This window comes from Myripristis murdjan, chromosome 24 (genome assembly GCF_902150065.1).
Source record: "Myripristis murdjan chromosome 24, fMyrMur1.1, whole genome shotgun sequence".
NCBI lineage: Eukaryota > Metazoa > Chordata > Actinopteri > Holocentriformes > Holocentridae > Myripristis > Myripristis murdjan.
The window spans coordinates 7,062,373-7,077,943 of record NC_044003.1 but is presented as its reverse complement, the minus strand read 5'-3'; the positions used below and the strand labels follow the sequence as shown (position 1 = coordinate 7,077,943).

Here is a 15,571-nt window from a genome sequence, read left to right as displayed (position 1 = left end):
AATCCATGCTCTCCAGCCAGATGAATAATGATTAGAACAGGTTTGTCATGTAAGAGTGGTCTGTATGTACCCAGATTGACATCAGGCAGCATCTTGTCCAGGAACTGCGACTCCATGCTGTAAGGAGACAGGAAGTCAGCGAGCAGCTGGCTGTTACTCAGTTCTGGATGCTGCAGGAGCCTCTGGACACAAACACGAAAACATCACATAAGTTATTCAATGTAAAGCTTAGATATTTACCTGATGTTCTTATCCAAAGTGACTGAAAAATTGAATTAAGAGATGTCCAAAATTTCAAGCACGAGCACACAAGCATAAATACTTCCAAATCATCTGTAAATGTCATAGCGACCACTCTTATACCAGCTACAAATCTGAAACATGCTGCTCCCATAGACCCATATAAATATTTTTGCGAACTTTCCAGTTTCCCACTTGTTTATTTCATTTTCAAGTCAACAGTCATTAGTTCTGGTTTTTCTGCACAATGTAAAACTGTCATAACACACAAGTGATTTCAACTTATAGCCCCTTCCTTAAAGTTAAACTTACACTATATCAGCAGAAATTCATGTCTGACCTACACTGTTTGATTTGATTTGATCTCTAGGAAGTGCAGTGCAGCACTTCACAGAGAAGAAAAAACAAAAACAAATATATCTGTCACACAACTTGTAGCTATCACAGATATAACTACTATTATCCAGAGTAAATACCTTTAAATATTCCTCAAATTCTTCCCTTTTTGTCATCAGAAATTCATAGTTCTTTGGTCCAATAATTCTTTTGGATGGAAGCTGTGCATCTGCAAATGTGCCTGCAAAAAGAGGTGAAAAAACAGTAGTTCCTTACAGAGATACAATGAGAGAGAAACATATTAGTTGTCAATTTTTAATCATCCACAAACTTTGGTACATGGCACAATTCTTATATTAAAAACAAGTAGAAAAAGGCATCTCATTACCATGAAACTCAGTGAGTTTTGATTCTAGTACGTAGAACTCGAGGTATCTTCTGTAGACTGACCACTTTTCAGTCTCATGACCGACTGTACGAAGAAGAAGAAAAAGATCTTAGTCTGACATAAAAACTGTTCCAACAATTTTCCTTTCATGAACACATATATGACCGCTGGTGACTCTGATCTAGCTAAAATTAACTTCATACCTGGTGTGAACTCCCACATGAATCCTCACAATCTTCTAAGCTTTGAAAGCAATCTATTTGGTTTGACAGTTAATAAATCAGAGCCTTTGTGGTGTTGAACTTGGAGGAATAATTATTGTACACAGAATTATTGTTCAAGTGCCACTGGGAATGTCTGACATTCAGGACTTCCAAATCAGCTGCTAAACTGCATTGTGTCCATGTGCTCCTTTTGTCAGAAAATCAAACACAGGTGATAAATGATTAAGAAAGAAACATTACAGAGCCTGCAGTTTTGCAAATTGACTGTTAACTGTTGGCAGAGGTTTGTGCTCCGCTGAGTGTCCTCCAGTTTGAAATGAAGTCAAAGAAGTCAGGGTCCATTACCAACTCCCAAGTTCCTCACTGGTGTTTACAACCCGAGAGCTGAGGTGAAGGGTATTTATCACACTATGTCGAATGTAATATTCCCTAACTTTTCCATGGTCTGTATATATGGATTTTTTAAATAACTTGTTACAACTGATCAGTTATAACTAGTTACCCTGAACAGTTATAACTAGTTATAAAGTAAGTATAAATTTTAAAATTAGTCTGACAAAATTTCATGATAATCCATAACTTGTCCTAAGAATTTCATCTGAATCTGAGTTCTCTGAATGATCTGAATTCCACAACTTTCCCACGAGCACCCTGTGGTAGGTGGCCTGCATCTGCCATCTTTCTCGTGTAAAATGAATGGAGAGTAACATCAGTGGGAATCTACACTCACATGGCAAACAAACCAGTGTAGAACAGCCGCTGCTCGCTCACCTTCCTTCCTGTCGTTGCGCTCCACGTCGATGCAGAACACGGGGATCTTCTCCCTCTTGACCTCGTCTTCATAGAAGTCGATGTAAGGGATGGTGATGCTCCAGGCCGACAGGTTCCTCAGGGCACCCGGGGTGCTGGCCGGCTCGGCGGGGGAGTTGTCCTCCAACACAACCGTCGCCTCCTCCACCTGTAGAGACGTGGAGAACCAAACCAGGAGGTAACAATAATGATGTAAGACTCTCCAGATCCCGTCTCTATGGGTCTGAGACATGAATAAATTCTTCATGTGATGTTATAAGGTGTTAGTTTTTAGACATATTTACACGATTCTGATGTTTTCTGCATTGTTTGGATTTCTTTATTTCCATTGTTTCCTAACCCCATCTCCTCTTCACTCATGTCTGGGAACACATTTCAGGAAACAGTTTTTCTTTTCCATTTTTAGTGAGTACACTTGGTGTATGATAACTCAGATGTGCTTGTGTGTATCTGGTATATAGTATTGCAAGTGATATTTATGTGTATTTAATTTTTGATTTATTCATCAGTTCATCAGAGTGTGACTTGATTGTTTCAGGTCACCTAACAAACCAGCCTCTTTGTTTGTTATTACTTTGACTGCGTGAAACCTGACAATGCTCTGGAAACAGACGAGTCAGTAAATAATTAAAGGGTACATGTGTGTCACTTTCTCCTCTTCACTGCTAGTGACACTCTCAAATGTCATGTGGTGAAAACCTTGCTGTGCGATGTGATGATGGCAAAAGAAATTGTACTTTTTATTTCACTTTGTTTCATTCTTTAACACCCTGGTGAATAAGTTGTGCATTTTTATTTATATTAAATTTTCTCTGCATATTTCTGCTGACCTGGATTATAATATGCAGGGGTGTAAAATGAATGAATGTAGATGGACAGTTGAATTACACAGATGACAGGATGACATCCTGTCATCCATCCATCCTGTCATTTTCTCAACAGCAAGAGAGATGATCAAATAATGCAGTCACAGGAGATGATCTGTGCTCACAGAAATTATTTTCTCCATTAATTCTGTCCTCCTCCACTGAAAATTTAGTCTCTAGTAATGATCTAGCAAATCTTCAATATATGGGTACCATAGTGACTTCCACTGAGCATAAACGCATAAGAATATCACTGTACAGACAACAGGACTTAAAACTTTCTTGTTCAGGCAGGCGTTTTTAAGCTGTCCTTAGTTGCCCTTGTATTTTTATCCTGTGTTTCTTACTCTTCCTTTTAGCTGTTCTCTCTTTTTTGATGGTTTTTACTGTTTTACTGCTCTCTGTGTTTTTTATGTTATTTTAGGTTTTTGTAGCACTTTGAGATTCTTTTATGAAAAGCGCTTTACAAATAAAATCTATTATTATTATTATTATTATTATTATTATTAACAGCTTGTGACTCAGAACGTGGTAATACCACTGCCCTGGCTAATCAGTGATCTCTGAACGTTAATGGCTCCAGTAATCAAGACGAAACACTCACAAAATCCTCCTCAGCGTCGTTCATGGCACTGGGTGGGAGTAAGGACCCCTCCAAGGTCGTGCTCTTGAACACCCCCTTGATTTTGCTCCCAATTCTGCTGATTCCAAAGGACTCCCCTCGTTTTGACGTGTTTCTAGGACGAACAAAGAAATATGCTGGTACATGTAGGATAGATATGGTCGCTACCTATTAATCCTCTTGCTTAAATTCAGTGCTACTGATCTGAAAAAATGCTTCATGCCTCATGGTTTATCTATTTTCCTAACAGTTTGCTCTTCCATGATCATTTTCCGTGCTACTAGCTGCTTGCACTTAGCAATCTAAGAACTGAAGCTTATTCTACTGTTACATTTATTTTAAGTCCTCCAGGGTTAGAACATCCACCTAGATGCTTATAATTTTATGCAGATGCTGCCTATTCTCCCCAAAATGTTGTAACTGGTTGCCATATCGTTCTTTGTGCCATCTGATAGTCTGAAGAGACAAGAAAATATATTTTCCAAAACAATTTCTCTCCACAATGCAACAAGAGCAGCAGGCATGCAACAAAAAGAGAAACTTACATGAAACAATTACTTTACCCTCATATCATTTTCATCCAGTTGGCAGTTGGTAGTTTCTGAACTATTTACCAACTATTTCAAACTATTTAACCTGCCAGTTTGACATTTAGGATGGGAAGGAAACTTCTAACAATGACTGGATACTTGCCAAATGGTTGGTAGATCAGACAGGCTTATTAGCCACAACTCAAAATGGACCTGAAACAGACTGACTACTGCAATACAGTTGGTTGTCAAGAGGTTATATGAGGGCACTGGCCCAAACGTTTTTATGTGTGGGTATAAAACGTTTTATAGTAATCACTTTTCTGTCGCCATGCACAGCAACAGAAACCTTCCTGTTTAGAAAAGGGGAAAAAGGACTTTTACCTCCCCATCGCACAAAATGACCTAATGTATATGCAGGGAGTTTATAGGATTGTTAACCAGCACCAGATGCTGAGATGTCCTGCTTTCAAAATAACTTTCTGTCTCTTCTGCCTCCACCAACCAGTCAAGCTGCAGTTTACATCCATGTCTGTCCAGACTCATGATATTTGTAGTGAAAACTTTGATAGTCCATAGTCCGTAGTATCAATCAAAAGTAAGGTTAAAATCAAACACAAGCATTAGCATACAATGTATACAAAGACACAAGCCTAACAAGTTCTGGTTATTTTTTTTTTTAAACAAGGATATTTTTTTTTACCCGAGCAACATTTGCAACATCTGCATGCATGCCGTACATGGTTGCATATCTTGCATGCAAACAGACTCTGGGCAGCCAGGGGACATGCCAAAAAACTACTTACCTCATTTCTTCCAAATTGAGGCTATTTCTGGAATAACACGCACAGGGAATTTTATGCTGCTAGGTAACAAATGGTCTTTTAAGAAATATAAGTCTAATTGGCAGTACAGTATTTTTAGTGTATTCTATATTTCTTCTTCCAAAGATATAACTCACTTATTTTTAAAAACTATTTGACACATAATCATTCTAAATGTAGGAGATAATTATATGAGCTAACTGGTTGGTACATGTGAAACCAAATTCTACAAATTGTTATAGTAGTAACAAGAATAAAAGTATTATTTTACCCGACCAGGCTAATGCTCCTCATACTTGTCAACATCATTCAGGTTGTTACTGATGAAGAATAAACCCTGTAGCTCCAGTAAATTGCCATTTTCACAAGCTCTTTGAAGCATCTTTGTCACTACATTTCTTTCTCTTTTGTTTTCTATCACTACAATGAAAAATAAGTTAAAATCAAACTACTATTTTAAAAAAACTAAATTAAATGACAATCCATATCAGATACAAACCTGTTGATCCTTGAGTTCCTGGCTGGAGACTCTGCCCCCCTCAGCAGGTGTCTGAAGTACTGAACATAAAGCATTAAACATGTAACTCTGTCAGTATACACATTATAACCAATGACATGCCAATGATCTGAAGTGTGGCACCTCATACTGTGAGGGGTTCAGAACTATGACGACTTCAGATAATGACTTTTTCTAACATGCACATCATGATCACATACACAGTGAGTACAGACTCTCTATAGTCACAAGGCACATTTGTGTTTTTTTCAGCTGAAATTATTTCGAAACAGACTTTATATATGAAAATATAAGCCAAAATCCATGCTTAACCATCCCTGTGCTCTTTTACATAAAAGGTGCAGAGCACTGGGAAGGTTTTGTGCAAGGCTTAACTTGTATTAACAGAACTAAGTCACATTGATGGATGCACAGAAGCCTGATTAGCTTTTTAAGCCAAAAAAAAAAGGGATCAAGAAAATGCATCTTGATTCAATTCAAGTTCTGGAAACAAGCCAATTAGCACTGGGAACAAGTGGGATTATCTCATGTCACTGTTTTACCATTTTTGGAGAAAAATAAAATTTTAACACTGAGGATGACGCTAAAGTATTTGCTGAGATGGGGAAGTGGGGAACTTTTCTCTGCCACCATGTTTGAGCATCTGCAGACTTACTTACTGCAGACTTTCCCTGACTGCTTAGCTCTATTGCATAACAACAAATGTCTGCTGACTTGCATTTTAAGTGTACAGTTAATATCCATGTGGTTGAAAAAATGGCAGAATGGCAGAGCTCAGTCAGGTTTTACCTCATCACTGTGACAGAACATCGGGGTGAAGACCGCCTCCAGCAGAGACAGGACGTGCTCGTAGGCCTCAAACAGGCAGCGCATCGTCTGCAGCTTCACCACACCAGTGTACGGTCCTTTGGCAACTGAGAGGGGACGCAAGGTGTTTACTATAAGTGAAGAGAATATTGTTGGCTATGAGATGATTGTGTCATCTGGCGCCTTACTGTTCCTTATCTCCTCCACAATGAACGGGTCAAAGCTGATCTTGTCGATGCTCTCCTCCAGGCAGTAGGTCTCGTAGATGTGCACCACCTCGCTGTGCAAACGCTGCAGCTCAGAGTCGCTCAGCTCTGGACTCAGGATCTTGTCATTGAACTCCTCTGGGGGATGAAATGAAGAAGTTTCACACTGAATGGAAACACTGTAGTTATTATTTTGGTTTGAATACTGTTTCCGCAAATGACCTTGAAATATTGTGATATTATTTTAAGGCTGTATCACCCACTCCTGGTTACTTCTGCCAATTTTACAGTTAAGTATCGTAATGTACACCTAATGGGATCGAGGGTAAAATCATAGTTACAACTTCAGCCATGTCAACAGTTAAGGTTGTTGTTGTCAGTCACAAGCTTTGTGGGAAAGCGGGTGAAGTGGCACACGACCCAGGTGACTTTAGTGTTTGGTGGTTCTTACCCACAGTGAGGCAGAACTGAAGTACGTGCACGGCGCCCTCCTGCTTAAGGAAGTTCATGAAGCGGAAGAGGAGGTCCTGCTGCTCCCTGATCTCCTTCAGCTCCAACTTCAACACCTGGACATCCACAGACACACACACTTTGTGTCAGTTTCAGTAACACAAAGCAGATTAAAGTACATTTTGCTCTATGCTTCTTGCCTTCTTCTATTTAGTTGTTCTGACTTTTCATGACAGAATGAGTCAAAAGAAGAGATTTATGGTCACTGTCAGTGTACTGGCCTGGAAACTGACAGCCAGATACTTACAGATGGTTTCTTGTTGCTACATTCAGCATATTTCTGTAGAAAAGGAATCAGGGGAGATGGAGGTTCTGTGGCTGGCTCCGGCTGGAAAGACAACACAGAAAAGATTTACAGAAAGTGAAATAATCATTTCACAAGCCTGACTGTATTCAGGATACCTCAGATGAATTCAAATATTAATTTAATTTAAAATTAAGATATGTAACTAGTGATGCCTCTTGATGCAGTCTGCCTCCAAATGACTGTTAAATGCAGCTGAAGAGTTGTATTCCAGAGAGAAATATTCACAACTTGGTTAAAAGCGACACCTAGTGACATCTAGATGCCCTCACCATTTGTGGGTTACTACATCAATATTTTGATATCTGAATTTCTGTATCAGTGCTTCGCTTGGAATATAGCAGATAAATAAATGAATAAATAAATAAATAACTTACTGGAGTATCATCAACAAAGATGAGCACCATGAGATTCACAGTATCCTGAAAAAGAAAAGATTAATAATAAATGTATGGTCAAAGATATTTCTTGTTTCACTAGTAAAAAATCTTGACAGCATGATATTTTTGTATCAAATGAGCAATATCATTTGAGCCCAAACAGTAGATTTTGGGTCAAATAAGAAAATATCCAGCTACAGAATCTCAGCTTTGATGCCAAGATGAAAAACCTCCAATAATAGCCTGTTTATATTTATAGAGGAAAAATAAATATACTGGCAACTGGAAGTTTTATAGTTATAGGAGTGAGTCTTAAGCGTTATAAATTCACTTTGACTCACTATTTGCTTGCTGGCAATTCAGTTTGAGAACAATCTTTCTTTTTAGAACAATTCGATTCAATTTGAATACATAACCACAACTCAAGACAACTATTTGATTCAGCACTTGATGCCAAACATTTATATAAATTAAATAAATGTATGCAATCATGTATGACTTCCCTGAAATATGTTAAATCATACAACAGAATTAATTAAACATTATTTATTCTACAAAAATAAATATATTACAACCACTGCTACTACTACTACTACACAAACAACAATAATAATAATAATAATAACAATAAATGACAACAATAATAACAATGGAGTCAGAAATCAGAATGATTCATAGTTTATTTCTTTCCGCAGACTGATGCTGTTGACTCAGCAGAATCATTAGCTGATGCATCGATGTGGTGACTGAATGTTACATCTCTGTTTTACAGAATTTAAACACCTGAGACCTGCTGATTCATCTCATAGTTTGTCTTCTCATGCACACAAACACTATCTGACTTACAGGATCAGCCATGAAGTCCATGGTTGGTAGGATGACAGAGCCCGCCATCACCTCTCGCAGCAACAGAGCCAGAGACCTGAACAAAGATAGCACAGCCAGTCCCAGCTACTTTTACTATCTAATCAAATCCAGGAAATATCAAGTGGCAACCAAGGATGATGTTGTTATCAAATTTTCAAAACCAGACATGCAGGCCTGCACTGTGTTTCTCCTGGGATTTAGCCATTTTGGCATGAATACAAAATACAAAAATACAAAATACAGCTATTGCTTTTTAAATTCAGGGTTTCCACTCTCCCATGACTTTCCATGACTAAAATAAAACTGTAAAAAAATAAAATTGGCTTGACAGTCATTACAAATTGGAGCATAAAAAATTAAAGTATTTCCAAATATTTGATAAAATTACCCTGGTCATAATCAAAAATGTCCCTAAAACATCTTTTACAACTAGCCTGGATCCAGCTCACATGCCCACATTTTTTGGTTACGTGGCAGTTCCTGAGGTTTGAAACTGCTCTCACCCTCGGAGGTAGATTTGTTGAGAAGTAAGCAAACATGGCAGCAGCCATTTAGAGCTGTGATGCTACCGATGGCAGACAAAATTCTTGACAGAGACATCTACAGAACCCGCTGAGTTACAGTGTGATTCATGGTGAGGATATCAAGCTGGCTAACTGGGCCCACCTACCTGCACTCTGTTGCTTTCGGAGGCATGACAAAGTCAAACAACATCTCTGTCAGCTTCCTCAGGTAGAGCAGCTCATCTTTGCGGCTGTGTAGAGCAATGTGGAGGTCGGGCCCGTATTCGTCCAGCGCTGCCTGCTGTAAGCCCTCCTCGCTGTTCACTGGAGACAAGAACACAGAAATATCAACATCAATGGCTTTTTTGCACATTTTTGGTCAGCAATTTTTTGGCTATTTCCAGGGCAAGACCATGCGCAGTGCAACAGTGCAATTTACATCACTATTTGTCAGTGTCTGTGTTACCTTGCTGGATTTTTTATTGCACTGCCAAATTAAATGTTCAAGGTTTTCTTTTGAGCTGGTAAAACAAGTCACAACAAAAATAAAAAATATTACATCACATTCAAAATAAGAATTATTTTCTTACTGTTCCTGACCTGGAGAACACATTTTTTTTTACCTTCTAGCTTTCAATTTTCAAGCCTAAGTTTGTTATGCACTCGCAGTAGCAGCCGTAACAAAGTTTACTTAGAGGCCCAGATCACTGTTTTAAGTCTCAAAAGGCTTTACAGGCCCACAAACTTAGAGCAAACAAAACAGACAGTGTCTGACATAATCCATCTTCAGTGACCAGATGATCCCAGTATAATTTTGAAGTAGTCAACAAATTCTGCCAAAAGTTTTACGAGCCTTGTTAATTGCCAGATACAAACCTTTTTGTCGAGCTTTGGCGATAACTTCAATATGCTTCAATGCAGCTTTCATCACTTTGTCAGCAAATACGGTGGGGACGTCAACCTGCATGAATATTGAGACATGATTTGTGAAAAGCACAAACAGAAGCTCTTTGTGACTCTCTTTGTTCATTAGTCATTAAAAAGTACAAAAACCCTGGAATGTTGTACATCTATTATAAAACAACATGCATTAGTAATGCCCTCTGGCAGGTCATGTTGTTAGCTGATGATGAGTTACTTATCCGTCACCTTCTGAGCCCGGCGGACGAGCACCGACGCAAAGAAGCGGAAGGTCAACCTCAGTTCATCCACGCACGCCTCATCATCTGTGATGTCCCTGCCAACCAGAGGAGGGAGTTTATAAAACAAGCTCTCTGTATCTGCAGCAACTGACTCAAATCCTTTAAAGCACTTGTACATGTCCTCACCTGTACCAGGGATACACAAAGTTCTCAAGAACTAACTCGAACACCTGCAGGTCAAAGGCAACAGACAATTAATTAATTACATCTATTTGTAAACTTCATAAATTATATTGTATATGACTGAAGGTTTACAATCCAAAATGTTACATATACATCTTTTTTAGGAAGGAGAAGGACCTTGTGTACATAGTTTGATTTTAAAAACAAACAACTGCTGATTACATAATTTAAACTGTAACTCATTTGTATGTAAAGGTCACAATATAGCTAATAAATTCCATGGGCTAACAGTCAGTTGTATGTTTTAAAATCATTTTGCTAGAATAAGGGTCACATTGGTTAAACAACATCTCATTTTGGAACTGAGATGTTTAAATTTAACTATCCAGTGGGTTACCTCTGCTATCGAAGCGTCCACTTTTGAAAAGATTTTCAAGTCCAACCATGGCTGATAGTTTTCAAGCAGCAGGGTAGGCCTGTAAATAGGAGACAAAACACCAGTGTATGCCTCATCAATGCATCTGTGCTTGCTATACCTGAAACATATATCCAACATACATTCATGAAGAAAAAAAAAAAATCAGTAATTAGCCAAACATTGGGGAAAGCTTGTTGTGGCAATCTGAGGACTATTTTCTTGTATAAAAAAAAATCACATCAGTAATGTTGGTAGTGGCTGGGGAATTTTGGAACCCCATCACTCTTTGTGGCGACTGGATGAGAAAAAGTAGTTTGTTGCCCTATGCAACACTGCTTAACAATATCCACTAGGTGGCACACTAGTGTTTGTCCACAAAAAAACAGCAGAAAAGGCCCAGTGGCACCTCAGCCCTGACCTCAGACAGCATGGACCTCAGTGGTGTTTGGTTACCAGGAAAGAGATACTGAATGTACAACTGTGAGAGAGTGAAACGTTAACACGAATACAACCTGATGTGCCCCATATACCTCTGGGTCTACTAACTAACTAGTGTTGTGTTAGCTGTTCCTATTTTAAAGCAGTAAGAAAGCCCTTTGTTAAACTGAAAAATGCTGTAAAAATCAGACTAAATCCAGCTATGTTAAAGGTAAAACTCACACTGCTGGCTCAAGAGAAAAGACGTGGAACAGAAACAAATGTATTTAAAAGCTCCCAGTCTATCCATTAGTATTACATTAAGCGTTCATCCAAACAGTGGTGTATCTGCTGTGGGTTCAACATACCGGTGACGTTTGCACTTGACCTTCCCACACACGGCGCAGCTGTGGCCCAGAGGAAACAATTCCTGCTGCTGCTGCTGCTGGAAAAGAAAAAAAAACAAAAACAAAAAGCTTAAATCATCAATCAATGTTATCACTTTCACAATACATTCTGTGGCCACTTCATCAGGCCCAACTCTCCGTTTATGCAAACAGCTTACTCCTCCAGGCAGTGAGCTACTTAAAAATGAAGTATGAAGCCTGCAGAGAGTGCTGGGAAGTTCAGTTACTTCTCCACTAAAGCTTAAAATGGGCGAGACAACTGATTTGAGCGCCTGTAAATATGGCGTGAAGGCTGATCCCAGATGGACCAGTTAAAGGACCTCAAAAAACAGCCGAGTGCTCAGGATTTTCCACACTGAAGTGCCTGCAGTTTACAGACAACACTGTGAAAAGCAAATAAAAATGCAGTCAGCTGCAGTCTGTAAGGCAGCAGGAAGGGAATAAATGAACTCTAAAAAGATTCGATACATTTTTACAATGCACTGTCGGCTCAAGCTGACAGGCAGGCCACGGGTATACAAGAGAGCTGAGTACAACAACAACATGCACAAAGACAAACTGCAGCGGACATGCTAAAACAGCAGAAGATCAAACCGCTTTCCACCACTGGTTTTATCAACTGAATATTTAAAATAAGTGAAAAAACACTGCCTGATCAAATGAATCGTGGCTTCTGAAGTGACAAGCTGGTGGCTGGATGAGAATACAGCAAAGACAACATGAATCCTTTTGTCAGGCTGCTGGTCTTGGTGTAATCATGTGAGAGATATCTTCCTGGCACACATTAGACCCATGAAAACCAGTGCAGTATTGTTTGAACATCAACATTTGCTGCTGGCCAGCTGCATCTCTTCACGGCTGCAGCTAACACTCGTCAAATGGACACATCTGAGAGAATAACGTCACATGTCACAAAGCGAGCAGCAGCTCAGCGTGGTTTCAGCAGCATGACGGCGACTCCGGTTCAGTCCTGATGTCTCAGCTAAACAAAGACCTTTGTGTTTGAGTAATTTTTTAAATATAGACCTCAAAAAATGAAATGCATTTCACTCTGAATGTATAACACTACTGCCAAGGAAAAAAATGACAGCAACTTAACAATTAACATTTGAGTCATTCAGCTGAGTCTCTTACCCAGGGCAAATAACGGTAAAAGAAATTCTAGAGAGAATGCAAAAAGGTGATTGACTGGTGATTTATGGAAATTTTGAGCACAGCAGAGGAGAAAGATATGCAAGTGACGCAAGACGCTTCTCAAGACACATGTTTTTGCAGCCGATTGCAATATCTGGTATCTTCCCACCCATAACTGCTGATACTGCGACCAGAATTTATATCGGTATCAGCTGCTATATATATATATATTTTTTTTTAAGAGCAAGAATACAAAGCAAAACAGACAGGCCTGCCTTAAGGAAATGAAAAGACCATGTCAGTTTTATTGACTGAATTTAACAGTTGTATTAATGACACAACCCTGCAAAAATGGTCACAAAAATGCAATTTCACAATCATCCAAATATCGGAAGTAAAAATACTTTTTGCACAGATGCTGATGTTCTTTCTAAAGCTGATATCAGTAGATATTGATAGCCTACAGATATATTGGTCTATCCCTAAGATATCTGAATAAAAAACTGTCAAGGATAACACGAACAGATGTTACACTTGTGAAGTAGGATGACTCCAAATATCATGATTTTCATGCTACTGAAGTGGAGGTTCCAATGATACTTAAAAGGTAAATCAAGTTTTATGACCTCAGAGCCTTAAAAGTCCATTTAAAAACCATGACCTCACGTCATGAACATATAGTTATCAGTCAGAAAATAGATTTTTTTGCTGATTTCCAGGAAGGTTGACACACTGAAAACAAAAGATACACCACACTGCTCTTCCTCATTTATCTATTTCACAACTGGTATTTGTGTGCGTGCGTGCGTGTGTGTGTGTGTGTGTGTGTGTGTGTACTTGAACTTGGCTTACTTTGTTCCTTGGCTTTAAAGTGAAGAGAATATTTGGGAGAAGGGACTCTGGTCCAAGGGAGCAATAGAAAGTAATGATGCCAGCCAGGAAAGACCAAAACACCATCAGAATGTGGATATACCTGGAGGGAAATCATTTCTGAGTATTAAAACACAAGTATAGGAGCAAAAACAACAACAAAAAAGGGTTTACTCTGCATTTAATAAAATGAAGCTGCCACCATTGATTCAATAACATCAAGTTAAAAATCACTGCGCCAATTTCCCCTTGTAAAGATGGAGACATTTAGTCACGCTGGATTAAATGTAAACTTTTTATTTACTTTTAAAATAAACAAAATTTTAGCACCACACTGTAGGTACATCCAAAACAAGCAGTTCCTCTGGGAGACAGAAAATGTATAAAAATCTCAAACTGTAATTTTCTATCAAACATATTTGCATATTTCAAGAGTAAAATTTAAAAGAACTTTATCAATGTATTTGCATAAAAGTCATGCCTGCATCTAGTTCAAATGTGTTAAAAAAAAAAAAAAAAAATACGTTTTTGTTTTGTTTTGTTTTTTTTGGTCTGGCCAGATTTGAACATCTAAAAGACAAAAAAAAAAATAATATAAAATGAAATGAAAAAAAAAAAAAAAGTCTGTCTCAGATTGTTTTTGAACGTTAGAGGCATGCAAAAAGCTTCATATGTAAGAATAATAGGAATTTTTATTTTCTTGACCCTGCCCTGTAACTGTAACTTGTCCCAAATCAGGAATGGATGTGGAACCAAACGCATCCCATTTTCACGTGACAGACGCAAACTGATCTCTGGTGGTCAACTTGCTTTAACCCTTTATACTGTGTGCAGAAAACTCACAATTTTAGCTTTTAATTAACTAAAGGCATCTTCCACAAAAAACAAACAAACAAACAACAACAAAAAAAACTGTAGTGTCAGACTCAAACATCACATGACCCACACACAGATAATCTCCCGGCTTTATCTCCGCTGTCCCGGGACGGACTGCATTATTTACCTGTTGAGCAGGACAGTGAAGGAGAGCATAGACAGCAGCAGAAAGCAAAACACTGGATACTGACGGCTGGTTTCCCTCAGCACGTCAATCTTCAGCCCTTGCTTCAGATTCTCCAGATACGCCTGAATGCCTGCCATCCTTTTCGACGGGACCTGTTGACGGGAAGTTGAAACATTCCCAGTGATAATTTAACGCCACAAGTGACACTTAATCGCGAATCAAATGTTAAACATGACAAGAAGAAACTACTTAAAATATGATTTATGTCTCTGCCGGCGCTAGCTAACCTAACGTTAGGCGGTGTCAGTTAGCTAACACCAACTGTTATTTTGATGAACGACACAACTTCCAGCGACAAAAACACATCCTACCGAAGCTCTTCACATCATAAAACTCATTTTATCCACAGGCACTGCCCACGTCTGTCCTCCAAAGCCCAAATTCAAGCTCGTTTCTCGATTCCCAAAAGTTTTTACTTCATGTTTTCCATTATTTTTTTCAGTTAAACTCCCGTTGACTTCCTTGACAGATGGAATGTAATCCAACCGACGTCACTTCCCTTCCGTTATTATAGTGAGTGAGCGCCCGGTGGGGTTCGGCGCATCCGCAGCACGGCGTGTCCCGAGTGAGCGGAGCTAGACTGAAAAAAGGCTCATCTTTCAACCTTAAGAGTTAAAAATTTCCAGTTAAAGCCATTTTCTTTACACAGTTGTAACAGTGGTACTTATTTATGCATTACTATGACTTCTTATATGGATTGTAGATGTGTAAGCAGGCTGTTCACTATATTGATCGGGATTCCCCTTTAACATCAAAGGAGCCGTCGCTAATCCAAGTGTTGATAACAGACCCGCATTAACAGCTGGGACATTTTAATTGATTCATAATAACAGGTCAATTTACATTTATGTGATTTTGTAAAAAATAATTAAACTCCCACAATATTGCCCCAAATGATGTAACGGCAACACCGTTTTTTTTTTTTTTTTTTTTTTTTTTTTTAATAAAGAGCCCCATTAATGTTCCCTTTTACCCGCCCCTCTCTCTATTTAGATAATAGATA

At 38.7% G+C, this 15,571-nt stretch overlaps 1 protein-coding gene across 4 annotated transcripts in view; it reads right to left on the bottom strand.

The window, feature by feature from the left end:
* Positions 1–15,072, bottom strand: part of LOC115356064 (sorting nexin-14-like) — a 29,743-nt gene extending 14,671 nt beyond the window's left edge. Inside the window, exons 1-21 of one of the 4 annotated variants that reach the window (XM_030047063.1) lie at positions 14,880–15,072; positions 14,509–14,660; positions 13,488–13,608; positions 11,463–11,542; positions 10,657–10,735; positions 10,263–10,306; positions 10,084–10,171; positions 9,811–9,895; positions 9,102–9,258; positions 8,411–8,486; positions 7,562–7,606; positions 7,128–7,208; positions 6,822–6,936; positions 6,353–6,508; positions 6,147–6,271; positions 5,340–5,398; positions 3,469–3,601; positions 1,960–2,146; positions 965–1,048; positions 717–817; positions 71–182 (exon numbers count right to left, since the gene is read on the bottom strand). In XM_030047063.1, the coding sequence (XP_029902923.1) occupies positions 71–182; positions 717–817; positions 965–1,048; positions 1,960–2,146; positions 3,469–3,601; positions 5,340–5,398; positions 6,147–6,271; positions 6,353–6,508; positions 6,822–6,936; positions 7,128–7,208; positions 7,562–7,606; positions 8,411–8,486; positions 9,102–9,258; positions 9,811–9,895; positions 10,084–10,171; positions 10,263–10,306; positions 10,657–10,735; positions 11,463–11,542; positions 13,488–13,608; positions 14,509–14,645 (2,065 nt within the window). In that variant the 5' untranslated portion in view covers positions 14,646–14,660; positions 14,880–15,072. The remainder of the gene's footprint in view (positions 1–70; positions 183–716; positions 818–964; positions 1,049–1,959; positions 2,147–3,468; positions 3,602–5,339; positions 5,399–6,146; positions 6,272–6,352; positions 6,509–6,821; positions 6,937–7,127; positions 7,209–7,561; positions 7,607–8,410; positions 8,487–9,101; positions 9,259–9,810; positions 9,896–10,083; positions 10,172–10,262; positions 10,307–10,656; positions 10,736–11,462; positions 11,543–13,487; positions 13,609–14,508; positions 14,661–14,879) is intronic. The other 3 variants (XM_030047061.1, XM_030047062.1, XM_030047064.1) reach the window with 3 other exon arrangements.
* Between the last annotated feature and the right edge of the window lie 499 nt (positions 15,073–15,571).